At 40.9% G+C, this 21,279-nt stretch overlaps 1 protein-coding gene and 1 long non-coding RNA gene across 3 annotated transcripts in view; one reads left to right on the forward strand and one right to left on the reverse strand.

Moving 5' to 3' along the window:
- LOC109419229 (nicotinamidase) overlaps nucleotides 1-21,279 on the forward strand; it is a 175,994-nt gene that overhangs the window by 140,334 nt on the left and 14,381 nt on the right. For both annotated transcript variants that reach the window (XM_029867516.2, XM_029867513.2), the window contains exons 5-8: nucleotides 156-290; nucleotides 1,509-1,637; nucleotides 1,769-1,937; nucleotides 8,609-8,751. In XM_029867516.2, coding sequence (XP_029723376.2) covers nucleotides 156-290; nucleotides 1,509-1,637; nucleotides 1,769-1,937; nucleotides 8,609-8,751 — 576 coding nt within the window. The remainder of the gene's footprint in view (nucleotides 1-155; nucleotides 291-1,508; nucleotides 1,638-1,768; nucleotides 1,938-8,608; nucleotides 8,752-21,279) is intronic.
- LOC134291651 (uncharacterized) lies at nucleotides 11,572-13,126 on the reverse strand. Its single transcript, XR_009999212.1, has 2 exons — nucleotides 12,579-13,126; nucleotides 11,572-12,518 (listed from the first exon to the last, which is right to left on the reverse strand). It is a non-coding gene; the product is annotated as an uncharacterized LOC134291651 (long non-coding RNA).

A 21,279-nucleotide genomic window follows, 5' to 3' on the forward strand; every position in this document is an offset into this window, starting at 1 on the left:
AAACCCGTGCTTAAAAATTTGGCACCTCCAAAACAGTAGTAGTAGTAACATAGAATCATCGAAATCAACACCAGTAGCAGTGGAAAAATAATTTGCTGCCTGCCTAATGGTACACATTTAACGATTTGCGTTTTTTTTTTCTCTCCTCCCAACAGGTGATTGACCCGATAAACAAGCTCCTGGATACGGTGGACTTCGACTCGGTGTTCTACTCGCTGGATTGGCACCCGAGCGACCACGTTTCCTTCATCGATAACATCAAGCAGCGCCCGATCCACCCGACCAGTCCGGCAAGTAGCTCTATGTAGAACGCACACTTAGTTTTTTTCTGCCCTCTGTTTTTTTTTTAATCATTCCTCTTTAACAATTCCCACGATGGTGTTGACCCGAGGAGGCAGTTACTGTAAAATAATACCATTATTTGATGTTCCAGAGACTGCGCCGTGCTATAGGATCCGTTGATAGCTTTTTGATAACCCATAGAGCTATACTGGAAAAACTTGTAATTAGGAGGCACGAAAAGTTGCTAATTGACAAATTGAAAGATGAAATTTATGAAAAAAGTCGCGTTCTGATGGGAATCGAACCTAAGACTCCGTATTCGCTAAACCGGCGCTTTAACCAACTAAGCCACAGCACAAGTAAGGATTCTGCGGAATAGAAAGCCAAACTGACTCCGAAGCCACACCGTGGACACTCTTATTTCACAAACCCATCTCTCTTTCGGCTTAGATGCCAATCCACAACACCGCAGAATCCCTACTTGTTCTGTGGCTTAGTTGGTTAAAGCGCCGGTCTAGCGAATACGGAGCCGTGGGTTCGAATCCCACCAAAATGCGATTTTTTTTTCACAAATTTCATTTCTCAATTTGTCAATTAGCAACATTACGTGCCTTCTAATTATAAGGTTTTCCTGTATGTTTCAGACATACCAGCACATCTGGTAAAATGGGCAATATGTGCCATTGTACCATAGAGCAATATCTAACAGTTATTTATGTAACGAGTTGCAAAAGTTGTTTTTTTTTTCAGCACGAGTCGTACATTTATACAACGAGGCTTGTCGAGTTTGATAAATACGAAGCGTGCTGAAAAAAATCGAGTTTTGCGACGAGTTCCATACAAAATTTTATGCAATGGTTTTTTTTCATTATACAACTCATTTGAGTTGCATAATGTTCATAATGCAATTCAAATGAGTTGCATTATGAACATTATGAACTATTATGAACTATTTTTCATTATGCAACTCATTTCAGTTGCGTAATGAACCTGTACGGATGTTTACAAAATGTTGATGCGGCCTTTTTAATTGTTGGTCTTGAAATGACGACTTGTTTTTGACAAAACATTAGTAGGTGTACTATTCTAGATTACTAAACTTTGAATATAATATAATCTCACATCGCCTCCAGTTCGGCCCGCTATTGCACTACCGCCTGCCTAGCGTGGCTACGACTTCCCCTTCTGACACCAAGTTCTTGCCTTTTTCGCTTCTTCACACACAGTTGAACGCCGATAACGCCCAGGTGTACGATACGGTTATTTTCGCCGGTCCGCCCCCGATGAAGCAACGACTTTGGCCACGGCATTGCGTTCAGGATTCTTGGGGCTCGGAACTGCACAAGGACTTGAAGGTAGGTAACCTACACCTCTGTAATTGAAAGTTTGCCCTCGCCCAGCCGCCCACTCTCTGCGGTTCGCGGAAAAGGTCGATGATTGACTGACTCTTGTTATTATGCTTTCTGCTTGCTTTTGTCTAATTTAGATTGTCGATCAAGGCATCAAGGTGTACAAGGGCACCAATCCGGAGGTGGACTCGTACTCCGTTTTCTGGGACAACAAAAAGCTTTCGGACACGACGCTGTGCGGGCAGCTGAGGATGAAGGGAGCAACGGATATTTACGTCTGCGGGCTTGCTTATGATGTTTGCGTCGGTGAGTATGGAATGGGGCTGGAAATTAGGGTCGTTAGAATTGCTAAATTGTGAACGATAAATTATTACTCACTATTTCCGAATAATCGTAAAATGGAACAGAAGATTTCGGATGTAACACGCTGGCGATCACGCAATGCAAATAAATATCATAAATTATTTTAGGATTGATAATTGAAAAACCACATAGATCACACGCTAAATATAGATAGTAAAGTGAACATAGATCCGTCCAATCTGTATCCGATCAAACATAATGTCAATAACATATCTCAACTTCATTGAGAGCATCCGCATTCTCGCCGATCTACTGAAGGACCACGAGTTCGGCATCGTAGCGCTGCAGGAGGTGTGTTAGACAATATTCATGTTGCGAACGTTTAGAGGTAATCATACCATCTACCAGAGTTCCCGCGACACATTTGAGCTGCTAACAGCTTTTATAGTGATGGACGACATGCAGAGGCACAAATCCACCACGTTCTGATTGAGGGGCGGTACTTCTCGAACATTATCGACGTCAGGACCTATCGTAGCACCAATATCGACTCCGACCACACCACTATCTAGTGATGGTCAAACTGCGCTCAAAACTCTCCGTCACAAACAATGTTCGGTACCGGCGACCGCCACGGTACAACTTAGAGCGACTAAAACAACCGGATGTCGCCTCAGCACTCGCGTAGAATCTCGAGGCTGCGTTGCCAGACGAGAGCGAGTTCGATGAGGCCTCTCTAGAGGACTGCTGGAGTACAGTGAAAGCAGCCATCAACGACGCAACAGAGAGCACCATCGGGTACGTGGAATGAGGTCGACGGAACGAATGGTTCGACGAGGAGTGCAGAGCGATTTTGGAGGAAAAAATGCAGCAAGTGCGGTAATGCTGCAGCATAGAACCCGTCAGAACATAGAACGCTACATACAGAAACGGAAACAGCAGACCCGCCACTTTCGTGGGAAAAAGCGTCACCTGGAAGAAGCGGAATACGAAGAAATGGAACTGCTATACCGATTTCATGAAAAACGGAAGTTCTACCAGAAGCACAAAATATCACTCAACGGCTTCGTGCTACGAGCTGATATATGCAGGGATAAAGGCGGAAACTTCTTCAAGAATGGATGTGAGGTGATCGAATGGTGGAAGCAACACCTCGATGAGCACCTAAATGGCGTGGAGAACAAAAGCAATGCAACAGAAGACAGAAATGGCCCAACTTCCACGCTAAGCGAAGTTAAAGATGCCATTCACCAGCTCAAAACCAACAAAGGAGCTAGTAATTCCTAATTGAGATCATAAATTTAAAAAAAAATACCTAAAAAACGAAAGTATTTCCGTTCATTTTTTTCAAGAACTTCCGAATTAAGTTCATAAATTCAAAAAATATTTCATAAAATTTCTTCTTAGCACTAGAGTTCTAAAAAAAAAATTTGAAAATTTTAAATTGAGCGCTGAATGTATAAAAAAAAATCAATATGAACAATGAGATCAGACTTACAAAAAAAATTTCATGGTATTTCCTTTTCACACCTGAGTTCTACAAAACAAAGTTAGAGTTATTAATTGAGATCGGATATTCCAAAAATATTTCGTGGTATTTTTTGATTGGCATCAGAGTTCCAGCGGTTTCTAAGACTTTTAGAAAATATAATCAGAGATTTTCTAATTGAGATCAGAAATTCTAGAAGTACTTTCATTCCATTTATTTAGTATTACATCAAATTCAAGATAAAACTGAATCAACAATATTTTTCCATAATATGTACACGGTTCGTGGCTGCCGCTCTCCATCCTCGGTCGCGCCCAATGCTCGCCAAGTCACGCTCCACCTGGTCCGCCCATCGTGCTCTCTGCGCTCCACGCCTTCTTGTGCCAACCGGATCAGTTGCAAACACCAGCTTTGCAGGGTTGTTGTCCGGCATTCTTGCAACATGCCCTGCCCACCGTATCCTTCCGGCTTTGGCCACCTTCTGGATGCTGGGTTCGTCGTAAAGTGCAGCGAGCTCGTGGTTCATCCTTCTCCGCCACACACCGTTCTCCTGCACACTGGCAAAGATCGTCCTTAGCACGCGTCGCTCAAAAACTCCGAGTGCTTGCAGGTCCTCCTCGAGAATGGTCCATGTCTCGTGCCCGTAGAGGATTACTGGTCTTATTAGCGTTTTGTACATGGCGCATTTGCTGCGTGGGTGAATCTTTTTCGACCGCAGTTTCTTCTGGAGCCCGTAGTAGGCCCGACTTCCGCTGATGATGCGCCTCCGAATTTCACGGCTCACGTTGTTGTCAGCCGTCAGTAAGGATCCGAGGTAGACGAATTCCTCCACCACCTCGAAAGTATCCCCGTCTATCGTAACATTACTACCCAGACGGATCCGGTCGTGTTCGATTCCGCCTACCAGCATGTACTTTGTTTTTGAGACATTCACCACCAGTCCGACGTTTGTTGCTTCGCGTTTCAGGCGGGTATAGAGCTCTGCCACCGTTTCAAATGTTCTGGCAATAATGTCCATGGCGTCCGCAAAGCACACAAGTTGTCCGGATTTTGTGCAAATCGTTCTCCGGCTATTGAGCCCGGCTCGTCGCATCACACCTTCCAGAGCGAAGTTGTAGAGTAGGCATGAGAGTCCGTCACCTTGTCGCAGTCCCCGGTGAGATTCGAATGAACTGGATAGTTCACCCGAAACCCTTACGCAGTTTTGCACACCGTCCATCGTTGATTGAATCAGTCTAGTCAGCTTCCCAAGAAGGCCGTTTTCGTCCATCATTCTCCATAGCTCTGCGCGGTCGATACTGTCGCAAGCCGCTTTGAAGTCGATGAACAGGTGATGCGTTGGAACCTGGTATTCACGGCATTTCTGGAGGATTTGCCGTACGGTAAAGATCTGGTCCGTTATCGAGCGGCCGTCGATGAAGCCGGCTTGATAACTTCCCACGAACTCATTCGTTTTAGGTGACAGACGACGGAAGATGATCTGGGATAGCACATTGTAGGCAGTATTCAAAATAGTGATCGCCCTGAAGCTCTCACATTCCAAATGATCGCCTTTCTTGTGGATGGGACAGATTATCCCTTCCTTCCACTCTTCCGGTAGCTGTTCGGTTTCCCAGATCCTGACTATCAGTCGATGCAGACAGGTGGCCAACTTTTCTGGGCCCATCTTGATGAGTTCAGCTGCGATACCATCCTTACCAGCTGCTTTGTTGGTTTTGAGCTGGTGAATGGCATCCTTAACTTCCCTCAGCGTGGGAGTTGGTTCATTTCCGTCCTCCGCTGCACTGGCGTCGTCGTTTCTTCCGTTGCCATTGGCTCCACGCCGTTCAAGTGCTGATTGAAGTGCTGCTTCCACCTTTCGATCACCTCACGTCCGTCCGTCAAGAGGCCTCCGTCTTTATCCCTGCATATTTCGGCTCGCGGCATGAAGCCGTTGCGGGATGCGTTGAGTTTCTGATAGAACTAACGTGTTTCTTGGGAACGGCACAGCAGTTCCATTTCTTCACACTCCGCTTCTTCCAGGCGGCGCTTTTCTCCCGAAAGAGGTGGGTCTGCTGTTTCCGCTTCTGTTTGTAACGTTCCACGTTCTGTCGAGTCCCTTGCTGCATCATTATCGCCCTCGCTGCGTTCTTCTCCTTCAAAACCGTTCTGCACTCTTCGTCGAACCATTCGTTCCGTCGATTCCGTTCCACGTACCCGATGGTGCTCTCTGCTGCGTCGTTGATGGCTGCTTTCACTGTACTCCAGCAGTCCTCTAGAGGGGCCTCATCGAGCTCGCTCTCGTCTGGCAAGGCGGCTTCGAGATTCTACGCGTATGCTGAGGCGACATCTGGTTGCTTCAGTCGCTCTAGGTTGTACCGTGGCGGTCGCCGGTACCGTACATTGTTGATGACGGAGAGTTTTGGGCGCAGTTTGACCATCACCAGATAGTGGTCGGAGTCGATGTTGGCGCCACGATAGGTCCTGACGTCGATAATGTCGGAGAAGTGCCGTCCGTCAATCAGAACGTGGTCGATTTGAGATTCCGTCTGCTGTGGTGATCACAAGGTGTAACGATAAGGGAGGCTGTGTTGGAAAAAGGTGCTACGTATGGCCATATTTTTGGAGGCGGCGAAATCAATGAGTCGTAGGCCGATTTCTTTCGTCTGCTGGTGGGCGCTGAACTTATCAAACGTCCGTCTGAATTCCTCCTCCCGGCCTACCTGAGCGTTCAAATCTCCTATGATGATCTTGACATCGTGGCTTGGGCAGCGATCGTACTCGCGTTCGAGCTGCGCGTAAAATGCGTCCTTGTCATCATCAGTGCTTCCGGAGTGTGGGCTGTGCACGTTTATTATGCTGAAGTTGAAGAATTGGCCCTTGATCCTCAACCTGTAAATTCTTTCGTCGATCGGCCACCAACCGATCACGCGCCTCTGCATATCACCCATCACGATGAAAGCTGTTCCCAGCTCGCGTGTGTTGCCGCAGCTCTGGTAGATTGTATGATTACCTCTAAACGTTCGCACCATGGATCCTGTCCAACACACCTCCTGCAGCGCTACGATGCCGAACCCGTGGTCCTTCAGTAGATCGGCGAGCATGCGGGTGCTCTCAATAAAGTTGAGAGATCGGCAGTTCCACGTACAGAGTTTCCAATCGCAAGTCCTTTTTGTTCGCTGGGTCGTTGCCGTTGGTCTCGGTTCGTATTATTCTGTTGCTGATTTTCCGCTACAACAACGGTTATTTACGGCTGGCTCGTAGGGCCTGACACCAACCCCCTACTTTCCGGAGGACCATAGTGCACAGTTGAGCTTAGAGTCCTTCCCTGGCACTCGGACGTAGCTAAGCCGCCCCTAACATGGGGATCAGACGCTGTTGTGAGCCGCCCCTCCTGGAGAACAGACGCTCAGGTTTGCCGAAGCAAACCCCCCCCCCCTTCCCTGTCAGCCTACGACCGAAGTTCCCACCGGGGTTGGTTACCCAATCTTCCCTAAGATTGCTCATGGTTTCCGGCCGGTACCGCGTGGAGGTAGGGATAGGAGTTGCTGGGCAGAGGCTAGTGGATCACAATGGGATCTGAATTGCGCAGCATACCCAGCCTTTACCGTGCCCAGTATATATTGTATGACCAACGAATTAACTTAACTAAAGATGGACACTAGTATGGGACAAACATCAAATTCTCGCTCCAGTCAACTTTTTTGATTCCATTAAAGTCCCATATGAAATGTACAATATTTCAGTGCAATCGGTCGAGACTATAATTTAGCGCAAGCGGTTCAAAGTTTGCATAGGTTTTACTATGAGAAAAGTTACACTTTCAGACAAAAAAATCAGAGAGCTCGCTTTTTGTCTCCTTAATTCTAATGGATTACTAAAATAACTAAAACGGCCGCTATGAAATGAACAGATAGCGCCACCGTAGCCTTGTGTGTTTGACGTAACTCGACTGCTGTCACTGTGTTACCGTCCATATACGGTGGTGCTTTTGTTTTGATGCGGTGAGTAGCGGAAATGTCGGCTCCATTGATCCATTGATAAACGATTCTTGTAGAAAATTCACTTATGAAACTTTCCTTCGAAGACCGCAAAACGATGGGATGCTTGTGGAAAAAGTTATTGATTTATTACCGATTAGTGATCCAACGAACAACTTTTTGTTTTGTTTTATCAGCAGCACTACTGCTGCCGTTGTTGCATGGGGTGGCGGGTGACATCACCACCCCCAGAAACAGCAGCAGCCAAGGCAGCAGCTACAGTGCTGCTAATAAAACAAACCAAAAGCCGTTCGTTGGATCACTAATCGGTAATAAATCAATAACTGTTTTCACAAGACCGCAAAACAGGTCTTCGAAAGAAAGTTTAATGAATGATTTTTCTACAAAAAAACGTTGACCGATTTGAATTAGGGAGACAAAGCGCGACCTCTAGGATTTTTTATCTCAAAGTGTCACTTTTCCCATAGTGAATCCTATGAAAACTTTGAACTGCTTGCGCTAAATTATAGTTTCACCGATTGCGCTGAAATTTTGCACAGTTCATATAGGACCTAAATGGAATCAAAAAAGCCGACTGGAGCGAGAATTTGATGTTTGTCCCATACTAATGGGCACGTCTTTGACTATGCACTACAGCTTCATTGATTTTGAAAACTATTTTTTTTTTATTAAATAATGGACAAAACTGTGTTGTTAGCTATTTGACATAATTTTGTTTGATAATATTGAAGTATTAGCCACAATTAACAAAATCGTTTATTTTTCAACCCATCTTAAAATTGATTGGAAACGATGATATCAAGAGCTCGTTGTTTCATTTGACTGCATCCTAAGCAGAATTGATTATATTCCACGAACGAATGGAACTAGTGCGCAACATTGTTATGCTTTGCCTAGCTTACGGTTCAGTTGTTTTGCAGATAAATATATGTAGATACACATCATGAGTCCAGCGATGTGATGTGTGTTTTATGTGCTATCGTTTGAATTTATCTCGTGGTCGATTGTGTTGCTCGGTTGTTGCCAGGGAGGGATGGGGTAGCAGATCAAATCAAATAACACGTGTGTTGTAACTGTTACAACCCAACCAACGACAGCATACATGTTGCCAACGAGAATTGAACAATAATAAAATAGATTGTTATCGGAATTTGCAATTTAGTGTTTTTTTTCTACATTGATTCTGTTTCTCGTTTTTTTCACAGGTGCGACGGCGATTGATGCTTTGTCGGCTGGTTACCGGACCATACTGATTGACGACTGTTGCCGTGGAGTGGATGTGAACGACATCGAGAGCACCAAGCAGACGGTGATATCCAACAACGGGGTGATCATCAATTCCAGAGAGGTAAGGTTTACTCTTAATAGATTGAAATGTGTCATATTACTATGACGACATAAACGTTATTAATTAAGTACAGTGTGAGAAAACATAATGATATTAAGTCCGCTTTTTGTTGTTGGGCCAAAAATTTGAACTGATGATATGAAAAACTCTTCATCGGCTTCTATATAAAAATGAAACTTGATGAATGTAATTTCAATATTGCGATACTAACACTCTCGACAAACTCATAAATTGTGAGTTTTTCTTTTAGAAGGAAACCAAAGCAGTAAGTCCTGAGATGAGCCCAGGGCAAAAAATCTCAGTCAATGAAATAAAAATATCAATTTCAATTTAAGTAATTGAAATACAATGTATCGTGCATTTCAATTACTTAATAAACGTCATTGTGTAGATTTTTTCGGACATTGATTTTAATTGACATTCTGCCTCGCGGCAACTTATCTGCGACCAACAACGCCATTTCCACATATCTCCCAGCCCTGAGGCAACCCAAGCGAATAAAAACGCGGGCGTTCACCGCCGGCCAGAAGTGCAAATATAAAACGGCGGTAAACGACCCAAGCCAATTTGCAATTGGCGTTGGTCCCATACCCAGACAGAAAGAAAACCACTCTCGCCAGGAGTGCTTTTAACTAAATTACAAATTTTAATAAACGTCCGGTTTTTCGCCAGAACGTCCATCGGTCCAGTAGGATAGGGTCCGTATGTGGTCGCACTTCACTGATGACCAGATGCTGGAAGCTAGCGCCCCTTTTTGTATGCATGCATCCATCAGTAGTGGGATGACATCGAAATTTAATTATCGAAATCAATCAGGATTGTACGATTTGACAATCGCGCACGTATGATGAAGGTAGCCTTAAGTGATAAAAGGGTGGAACGGTTAAAAATTGGTCGCACAAATTTGTCTATAACACTAGTTTACAAAATAAAACGAAAATTGTGAACCTCCGTCAACGACCAAAATTTTTGAAGCATAATTTAGTGCTGATTTCGAAGCCGTGCTTCAAAAAATTTAAAGTAGAACAGTTTTTGAGTTTTAGCTCAATATCGAGTTTTACAACTTTTTAAAATATAGAATTTAATAAAATTCAAAAATCTTGCGTTTTGTTCAACCAAATTTAAATCTTTTTCCATAAATTAAAAGCTGAAAATAATACAATTCGATCATCTGAATGCAGGTTTTGCGTCAGATTGATGAAATTCAAGATATTGTCGAGTTTTGGGACAATCTCCTTAAATTTTAGCAAATTTTCCAAAAATATATGAAGAAATGTATTTTTTTAATAAGAAAAAAACAACTTAAAAATCATTTCTCAACGTTTATTTGACATATCATATGTAGACGAGTTACAGTAAAAAAATCAGCTCAATCGGAGCATTGACTACGGAGAATGAGATGTGTGAAGTGAGCGACTTTGCTTAAAAATAGAACAAAAATCGATTTCAAATCATCAACCTTGTATGGAAAGTCGAAAAAATTTCCGCTCTACTGTAATTTTTTTCCTTCGCGTTTTCGAATTCAGGGCATGATTCTACACCAAAAAAGATCATCAGCTTACCGAGTTCAAAAATGCTGTAAACTAGTGTAATTTTTCATTGCAAACATCAAATAAGTTGTTTTTTTACCTGTAATAGTATATTATAGGCTGAAAAAAGGTGAATCGATATAACCTTGACGGAGTATTTCACATTGTTCTGATCCTCACAAGTTCCTACCTCATGCTTCCATGAGTCAGTCAATGCCAAGGACCAACCGCCAGCTAAGAGTTGTGTACTTAGCTGATAGTGCAGTCTGGGCACTGTTGTCCTTCTGACTTCAGCCAGATTGAGGAGTACGCATAAATAATGTAAATTTATGTGACATACAATGCACATAACTGGAACGTGAGGGTCCACAGAAGTTTACATGACATGTCATGTAAATCTCATGAAATATAATGTTAACTTCCATTATATATCATGTAAGTTCATTGGCGTATCTAGGATTTTTTCCTAGGGGGTGCCTAGGGGGTTTAAGTTTCAGTGGCTTCCAGGATATTTTGCTTTTTTTTGTAAAAGGAAATACCGATCCACCCTCAATTTCTTAGGGAAAAATTAGCCCGCAAATTTAAACGCGCTATATTTTAAAGAACAGCTTTTTTGAAAAAACCGAAATGTTGTATTGATAAAACATGCTCCCCGCCATGTGAGTTTTGAAAATTTGATAACTCGATTGCGTATAATACATGAACTTTGTATTTTCAGTTTGAACTTAACAATCATCGCAACAACTCCTTCGTTTTGTAGATTGAAAACAATCAGTTAGGTAAGAATACATTTTCAGTGCAATTTTTGAAAGTGTAAATTTCGGAAACTTTAAAACATCCCAAATTTGCGTGTAACTTGTATTCATCATGACATCCTTTTTGTTTTATTGCATGATAACAACCCTTATAAAAAAAGGCTTTCAAGAACAACTTACTTAAAACCAACATTGTAGTAATCAGTCAAAATTTCAGCTTCGTACATTTCGGATAATCGAGTCTAGTTTGTACTGTAGCCGGCACTGGCCGATCCGGGAATAAATCATGCGGCTTAAGCGCCACTCCGTTAGGAGACCGCACGACCAGTTCTAAATTTGCCCGGTTGAGACTCTTCAGGGCGAGTCCATTTAAAATTCCCGAAGAAAGTAGGATCGAGCCAGCGCGTCTATTTCCTACACCTTAACTGGGGTAATTACCCTACCAACAACATAACCCGATACACTACAAAACCATTCCTCCAAAGAACGCGGTAAGACAACACCCATACCTAAATGTCACGCGACATCAGTTATCGCAAGCTCTTTATCATCACTGGCGGTTCCACTACTTCTCGCTAGAGGCGCTACCAGCGTAGAAGGGCATACGCAAGACTACAGTCAAATTGCGCCACGCAAACAACATCTACTACAAATACGCGAAGTAACGGGACAACATTTCAATAATTTAAAAATCTTTCGCAGGACTGTAGTATAACTTACTAACACAATAATACTTAAGAGACTAAACACGTTTATTCAATAAATAACAGAAACGAAAGTTTATTCTACTCACATGCTATTTGTTCCCTAATATACTTTTACAACGTGTACCTGTTTCAGTCCTGCTCTCTTGTGCGTTTCTTTTCTATCTATCCTTCTATCTTGTTCTTGTGCTCTATTCGTGTACACGATCCATTGATATTTTCTCCCTTGACGATGCGGCAAGCTAGCTATGGAGGCTTGATGCACCCGGGTGACTTAAACAATAGGGTTGGGTGGAGCTTCCATAAACTACGTGCGCACGCTTTTGAATCCAAGCAACCACCCAACCTTACATTTGCGAACGCTGTTTCCGACTAGACGTCCAAAATTATTCTCGACCTTATGGTCGGCAAAAAACTTCTCCGAGGCGTCCTCACCGGACGCCCCACTCCACAAAAAAAGACGGTGCAAAAAAGGAAACGACTCACCGAGCAGCTACGTGGTTTTTGCTGACCTGCTGATTGTTTCTGCGCTCCTGGTGTGTCGCGCCGGTGGATCGACCGCTTGGACCACGTGTACGGGGTGGTCTGTCACGTGGGGGGGGGGTGTTCTTGCGAAACCTTGAACGACCTTCAAGACGGGCCTGACAAGTGGCAGTAGACGACCACAGAAGTTCGCTAAGCGGCGTGTTGACGTGCCTCTTCTTCGGCAGTATTCGTTCGCCGGAAGTTCCGAGTCGATCGGCAGAGAAGCGTCGCTGTGGAAGAATCTAGCCAGTGGGCTATTCACGTACAATTAGCACATGCACGGGTTCTTAAGACGAGCACAAAGAGCACATTACCTGGTAATCTGTCGAGGTAAACGCACAAACCCTACGCACTTCTTTCCTAACTTGGACTGAAAACTAGGAACTAACAAAAAGAACAATTAAACTAAAGAAATATCACCACGTTACTTTCACTCACATTCAACGGCTATTTCTACAAGGTTAACAACGACACTTCTACACTAATCTGCGGATCGAACGAAAGTAAAATGAAACCGTGATCCTCAGATTAGGGAAGGTGCCATCGACCGAACTTAACGGAAGTTCGATATTTCCCCCGAGCTTCTTCGAAATGGTTCGGCAGTGTAACGGCTTACGTTGAAGGCTCGCTCAGTTTGGGCTCGGTCGCAACTTTTTCTTCCCCGACTTTCTCCGGAAATTCCAAACGTACTTGACCTTCGGATATCTCATTCGCGGCCGATTGAAGGCCGATTAAAGCTTTTCATAGCGAGAAAATTGCCTAACTGTTCGGCGCAATGTAATTAATTGATCTATAGTGGGCATTGATGTACTGATTGAAGGTCAGTTTCATATTGATATTTGAATCTGTTGATGAAATTATATCTGGCATATTAATGGAAATGGAGCAAAGGCTACAGTACGTATAATACAAGGAATATGTGTTTTCGGCAAAACATTTTTTCGGTAATTCCTCAGGGAACATTCCCGGTAATTCATTTAGAAATTGTTTTACAATTTATTTCAGACTTCTTTTGGAAATCTCTCAGTATGTAATTACTTTGGATTTGGAAATTTTCTTCGGTTATATCTTTGGATCCGGCAATTTATTTGAAAAAAATTTTGATAATATGTTTAGAATTGTATTCTTAACACCTTCCACGTATTCTTTGAAAATTTCAACGGCAATTACTTTGTAAATTTCTTTGGCAACTCCATTACGATTTTATTTGGCTTTTTTATTTCATTGGCAAATTCTTTGAATTATTTTCTAGAGAGTTCCTTCGCCAATTGTTTAGTAGTTTGTCAAGCATTGTTTTGTTAATGTCAGCAATTATATTGATATTTGCTTTTTAAAATACTCTATGGTAATTCCTTTGGGAAATCTTTTGGTGAAGCCTTGGTTAATTCATTCGACAATGACTCTGGGGATTTCCTCACATTTTTTTTTGGAAATTTCTTCGGAAAGTCATTTTATTTTTTTTTTGGGATTTTCGTCGATTTTTTTGACTTTCATAATCTAAGCTATTCGGTATTCCTTCGCCAATTCCTTGGAAATTATTTTGTGAGTCGCTTTTATAATTTTAATTATTTTTTTTTTAGACAATTTCTTCTGGATTTCTGCAGTAATTAGGCAAGGAATTCCTGCAGCAGATGATTTCGGAATACTTTCGGCAATTCCGATGTTACTCGCATTGAATTTTTTTTAGGAATTTCATCAGCTATTCCTTTAGAAATTGATTAGGTAAATTTCTTAAAAATTTACTTTGGGAATTGAATTGCGGTTCTTTAAAAATTATGTCACGGTGATTCTACGGCAATTATTTTTGGGTTTCTTTCTAGTTTTTTTTTCAGAATTTCCATTGATGATTTTGGAAAATTCTTTGAGAATTTCTTCGGAATTTTTTGTGAATGTTTGTAGAAATTTTTATCTATATATATAAAAATGAGTTTGAAGTTTCTTTGAGGCAACAAAACTCACGAACGGGTGAACGGATCAGGATGACTCTTGCATGGTTTGATTCGTACTCATGGTGGCTGTGTTTATAAATAGTAAAAGTTACGAAAATCATCAAAAACTAAGAAAATTGAAAAAGTGCTGATTTTTGATGATCTGGGAAGAAAATCAAATGAAATCAATCTAGAGTGCGGTGCTAAATGAGCGCAGTCTGACAATCCACCACAAGATTGGCAAGACAAAGTTTGCCGGGAAAGCTAGTAGAATATATTTTCGCGATAAATAAGATTGGTTTTGGTCATTTTTTTTTAAAAGCCTCCTCTGGTTATTCTTATATGCATTCTTTTGGTAGCTACTAAGTTCTAAGGTTATTTTGATGGAAAATTTTCCAACAATTTTTTTTAGGAATTTGTCACGAAGTTTTTCGTGTATTTCATAAGATTTTCTTTGAGCAAGCCGAGTTGAGAACTTCTGAATTTCCGATTCAGTAATTTTCGGAAGCAATAAATATAAATACTAGTATAAATACCAATACCAATACCGATACAATTACATCATAAAAAAACAAAAGGAAACACAATAAAATTGCCTGAGATATTTGCAAAATAACTGAAAAAGAAATTGCTTATATAGTTTCAGAAGAATAGGCATTGGAATTATAGTTCAAAAAATATCCAAAGAAATTGCTGATTAAATTCCTATGAATATACCGCAGAAGTTTAAAAAAAATAACCATCTCTCAATTTATCAAATAGGATTTCTCTGGAAATTCCAACTATTCCCGAAATTCGTTTGGCGATTCCTTCAGCTGGTATTCCTTGAGTAATCAATGAATGAAAACTCCAGAAAAATCCTTGGAAGAATCAAATGCATTTCTGGAAGTATCCTAGGAAAGCTGCCTAGACAAATCCCAGCATGAATGCCAGGAAACATTTCTACAGGTATCACAGTAAGAATTTCTGGAAAAGATCTAAGGGGGCTTTCCTAAAATCCCAGGAGGAGTTTCTAGATGAAAGAGGAGCTCCTGGAGCAATCCAATGAGAAATATTTGGAGAAATACAAGGAAAAAAATCCTTTAAGATTTCCATCAGGAAACACCGAAGGTACTTCTGCAAGGCTCGTATTGCTGTTGGGGAGAATATTCATTTTCGGCACGACAAACCAACTATCGAGAGCAGCTTCCGTGGTTGCAGCTTCAATGCTGAAAATCATTTTTATTAACTTAATTATATACATTTGTGCTAACTTCTAATCACTAGAAGAAATTCTGGACGTATCAAAGTAAAAATTTCGGGAAGAACCACATGAGGAGTTGTTTAAGGACTCATGGAGGAAGGCCAAAAGGAGTTTCTGCTAGAATTCCATGATAAATTTCTGGTGGAATCCTTGGATAAAATCTCTGGAGAAATTCCTGGATGAGTCTTTGGAGAAATCCCTGGTATAATAACCGAAGTAATTCCTGCAAGAATTCCAGGCAGATTGCCTGGAAAGATCCCAGCAAAGAAGCCAGGAGGAAGCTCTAGAAGAATCTGTAGCATTATTTTCTGAAGTATTACAGTTAGAATAACTGGAGGAAGCTGGAAGAATCGCAGGAATTGCTTGGCTGGAACAGCTAAAGGAATTCCCAGAACTCCGGTTGGTGAAGAAATCGTAGAATCAAGAATGCCAGAGGTATCCTAAGAGAAGTTTCTCTAACAAATGCCTGCAGGAATACCTACAGTTCTCCTTGAAAGAATCAGTATACGTACACTGGAGGAATCCCTGATGGAATCCCTGATGGAATCGCAGCAGGAATTTCTGGAAGAATCTCAGGAAGATTTCCCGAAAGTTTTGTAGCAAGTAAGTATGCCAGGAGAAATCCCTAGAAGTATTTTTAAAGGAGTCCCAATGGGGATTGTTTGAAGAACTCCAGCTGGAATTCATGGAGGAAGGTCAATCGAAGTTCTTGGAGAAATCCCCTGTGGAATTTCTGGAAGAACTTCTGGAGAAATCTCTGAAAGCACCGAAGGGATTTTTAGAAAAATCCCAGGGAGATTTTCCAGAAGAATTTCCGGAAGAACTTCCCTAGTAGAATTCCTGAAGGTACCACATTGAGAATTTGTGGAGGAGTTGTAACAGCTTGTAAGAGAAATTGCTGGAAGAATTGCAACATGAGTTGTATGACGAATCCCGGAAGAAGGTCAATATAAGCTCTAGGAGGAATCCCATGAGAAATTTCTGGAAGAATCTCTGAATAAAAGCTCTGAAGGAATTTCGGGAAAAATCACCAGAGGAACTTCTGAAAGGATCCCAGGAAGATTGTCTTGAATAATCTCACCAGGAATTTCTGAAGGAATCGCAATAGAAATTTTTAGAGGAATCCCTAGAAGAATTCCGCGAAGTATCATAGTAAGAATTCCCAAAGAATTCCTAAGAGAAATTGTTGGATTAATCTCTGCAGAAATTTCTAGTTTGTACAACCCCATCAGGACTGCCTGGAGAATCCTAAGGGAAGTTTATTGAAGAAATTTCGGGAGGAATCCATAAAGGAAGCCTAGAGAAATCACTGTTTGAATAGATAGAGGTATTTCTGGAAGAATCCATGGAAAAGTCTGTTGACTGTTCTTACCAATATCCAAAACACCAAAACGTACAACAAGTATATAATAGGTAAGTAATTCCGGGTGTGCTCAAGGTGATACGGGACGCCGTGTTGTTTTTCCTATCGTCCCTCTCTTTCTAACAATTTGCCTCGCGATTTCGAAGATGGTAATCTCACTTTCTATCGCACAGAAGAGACTGAAAATCAATCATCATATGCACTGCAAGTGAGCATACACAATGATAAGTTTTTGTTACATAATATGAATATGGTAATCTGTGATTACCATCTTAGTAGCAACAAGAGCAATGACGGATATTTCTCCGACCGGCTCGTTCGCCCTTAAGTTTTGTTCAAATGTGCCATAAATAAATACAGGAATAATTGTGTGAAGTTTTAAATTTAAGGTAACTGTCAAGGAAAAATTCTAGGGAGTGCCAAATTTGTTCTAGGAGGTGCCAGGCACCCCAATGTGTAAGTTAGTAATTACATAACATACAGGGGGTGGCCGAAATGTTTGGGATAGGCAACATTTTTTTCTCTCACAAAAAAGTTCAACATGCTGTAACTTTTCATAGAGTGCATTAAAAAATCTCAAATTTTCCCTGTTTGTCAACCTATTATATGTGCATCATTGGTATAAATTTGGGCTCGATTGGTTAGTTTTTCGCGAAGCTAGAATTGTTCTCGTAAAACACTATTTTTTGGACAACTAATTTTTGAGCTGTCATATCTCGGAGACCAGTGAACCGAATTGAATGAAATTTTGAACGTTTATCAACAATATATTAATGCTTAAAAAATCTTTAAAACATAGGTACTTTTCAAACATTGAAAAAAGTTACACATATAATAGGTTGACAAACAGTCAAAATTTGAGAATTTTTGATGCACTCTATGAAAAGTTACAGCATGTTGAACTTTTTGTGAGAGAAAAAAAGTTGCCTATCCCAAACATTTTGGCCATCCCCTGTATAATGGAAATTTACATGATACATCTGGTAAATCGACACTGCTGGAAGTTTACATGACTAAAACGAAATTTACATGCGTGTAAACAAATGTAAACGAAATGACGTGTAATTCTCATTATCTGTGTACGTCTAGAGTATAAAGTGACGTTCATCAAGGAGGTTCGTCTGTTCTGGCATCCAGTAGCTAAATATGAAATGCTCCTCCACTGGAAGGTGTCAGACACCTTAGGTCACCAATCTTCTGTTCCTGAAACCTCAAATACCATACAAGAAGCCCGGCTGAAAATCTACGAACGGCAACGACTATAAGCGCAAACCACAGACAAGTATTGGATCGTTGAATATATTGAACTCGAACCGTTGAGGCATGACGTATGAAACATGAGACTCTAGAACTGAGCGCAGTTCGTAGGCCAAAGCCATGATTAAGCGAACAAAAACACGAGCAGCAACCCAAGTAACCACGGTGCCCAAGCCTTATTGCATGCAGATATACGGTGTATTTAAAGCAATCATTACTTTACATGCAAATTTAAGGTTGATTTAAAGTGGCAATGGGCAATTATGCGACTGTTCTAAGATTATACCAGTATAATCTTAATTTGATTCTATAATTGCCCATTTCCACTTTAAATCAACCTTAAGTTTGCATATAAAGTAATGATTGCTCTATATACACCGTATGTATATCTGCATGCAATAAGGCTTCAGCACCGTGGTTACTTAGGAATAGCCGCAACTTGTCAGCACTGTTCAGTTCTCGAGTAGCAACGGAAACGCTCGAGTAGTCCTTTATAGTACATATTTCGTTGTGAAATTTTCGCATCGCCTGAAGATCGCCGAGATGCTCAAAGCTCAGTTATTTTGCAACATAGGGGAAACTACGTACAGTATTTCCGTCCGACTGGATGTAACACGTCTTCTTAAAGGATCCCAAAAAGGGCATCCCTGAAAGAATCCAGGAAATACCTGCAAGAGTGGCTGAAGGAATTTCGGAATAAATTTCCCAAGGAATCTCGGAGTAATCCTTAAAAGAACCCATGCGAGAATCACAGGAGGATTCCTTAAAGAAAACCCGGGAAGAAGCAATGAAGAAAGCTCGGCAGGACTCAACGATGGAATCTTGTTAGAATTTCTGATAGAATTTCGGAAGGAAGCCCGGGGGGAATCTCTGAAAGAACTACGAAAAAACAAGGAGAATCCTGAAAAATGCCATGGGTGTCGTGATCGAATTTCTGAAAGACAGAGTAATATTTTGCCCAATGGATAACCATTTCAGAACCCAGGCAGTCGAGGTTTCAATATTATTCTAGGTCCATCAGTCAATCCTGTAATCGTATTTTTTCTAGCAGGTTACCTTTAGTTGGCTGCAATAGTTGCTTACATAGCTTGAGTTATGTCTAGGAATTTCTAATCCTAAGGGGGGATGCTGATTCAGGTTTTATACCAGACGTTTACATTTTGATATTCTCAATAGAAAATGATTTACTTATCTGATTATATGATTTTTGCCCGAAATGACCTAAAAGTAGGCCATCAAAAATAAGATTGCTGGGATCTCAAGGTGCTCTTTTACTTCAGAACACTACAAATGTGCATTAAACTTAGGAAAATGCTTACTGATTCTTACAATGCATACAGGATCACCTCACGGGTTTTATCCAGAAACATTGTTTTTCTCAATTATATTAGAATTGATCTCGAGCATATTCACAAATTTTCCTCATTACAGTATACACTTCAGAAGAAATCCCAGGCATATCTCCTAGAAAATTTTAATGAAGAATCCTAGGTGAATATCCAGGTTGTTTTCTTTGAGGAATACATCGAATGAAAAAAAAAACAGATCTCGAATCAATTTATGAAGAACATTTCGGAGAACTTTTGAAAAACTAGTGAAGGAGTCTCCAGATAAAAACCTCGGTGCGAAAGGTCCGAATGACATTTTGAAAATAATCTCAAAGGTCTTTTGAATATTTTTTGCAGGAACTGCTGGAATAATTCTAGCAGGGAACTTCGAATTTCTGAAGGATGTTTCTCAGAATTCTCATTGGAGTTTTTGTAGGGGTTTAATCGGGACGGGAGTAGTTTACAGATGGAGCTCTCGGAAGAATTCTCGAAGAATCTTACGGGAGTCATCTTCTGGGAACTACCAGAAGAATCCGGATAAATTTTTGCAGTTGCTTCTGGAGGAACTTCCATGAGAATCTTCCGTGACATATTCCTGAGAAACTTTGGGATGCTTTTTAGAAGAATTCCCAGATAAACTCCTGGAAGAATCTCCGGAAGAACTTTTGAAAGAACTCATGGAGGAACTTGTAGAAGATTTCCTGAGTAACTCCAGGAATAATTATTTGAAAGACTTTTGAAGAAACTCACGGTTGAACTTCCGGAAAAAAATGATGGAGTATCTTTCGAATAAATTCCTACAGTTACTTCTAGACGAATTTCTGGAAGAATTCCCAAAGAAACTTTTTGAAGAATTTTCGATAGAACTTCTAGAAAAGATCACAAAGATATTTCAAAAAATCTCAAGGTAAATCTTGAGGGGTTCCCAAAGCAAATTAAAGAAGACTTTCCGTTAAAATTTCTTTTAAGAAATCCCACTGAAACTTTTAAAAAGCAATCCCAAAGAAGCCCGTAAAAGAAATCTCAGTGATAATTCACACTGAGATCGGAATCCGCAGAAATGATTGCGGGTATGACTAAATCCCCGTCCATCAATTTGAGCGACCAAATAGATTTTCACATTTTTTTAGCGAAGACTTTCAAAAAACTACCACCTAAACTTGTTTAAGACATGATATAAATAGTGAGCAGTTCTCAACGAGAATTACGCAGTGCAACTTCTACGGTAGTTCCCAGTGGAACTCCCCTATGGAAACTCCTGGAATTTTCGGAAGAATTCCTAAAGGATTTTATTGTGGAACTCGTGGATTGTGGAATTGTGGAAATCAAGAGAAACTTCCAGTGGAATTTCTAGATAAATTACTGGTGGACCTCTTACAAGACGTAGCTTCTGAATTCTAGAATATTAAACAGCAGGTTCAGTATTTAACTAAATTGTTAAATACTGAACCTGCTGTTTAACCCTAAAAGGGATACCTTCATGGCCTCAGTTTCGTCACCTCGCTGAGTGTGTTCCATCAACGACGAGCCCTGAAAGGCGCCTGGGGTCCAATGGACCCCAGGTATCCCTTTTAGAGTTAATATTCAAGAATTCAGAATTCCTAAAGAAATTTCAGTTGAACGCACGATTAAATTCCTGGTAGAATTCTTGAAGATATTTTGAAATTTCTAGCGGAATTACTAGTGAAAATCTACAGGAATTCTCAGTGAAGCTTCTTAAGGATAGACTTGTTAGAATCCCAAAATGGCCGCCACAATGGCCGGCTTTGGCACCTACTCACGATTTCGAAAGCACAAATCTCTTCGTATACAAAACCAGCGCACCTGAGCTTTTTATTTAAAGCTTATTACAAGTGAGCAAGAACAGAATAATAAAATGCACTGTTGTTTGAAGCT

This window comes from Aedes albopictus, chromosome 3, assembly GCF_035046485.1.
Source record: "Aedes albopictus strain Foshan chromosome 3, AalbF5, whole genome shotgun sequence".
NCBI lineage: Eukaryota > Metazoa > Arthropoda > Insecta > Diptera > Culicidae > Aedes > Aedes albopictus.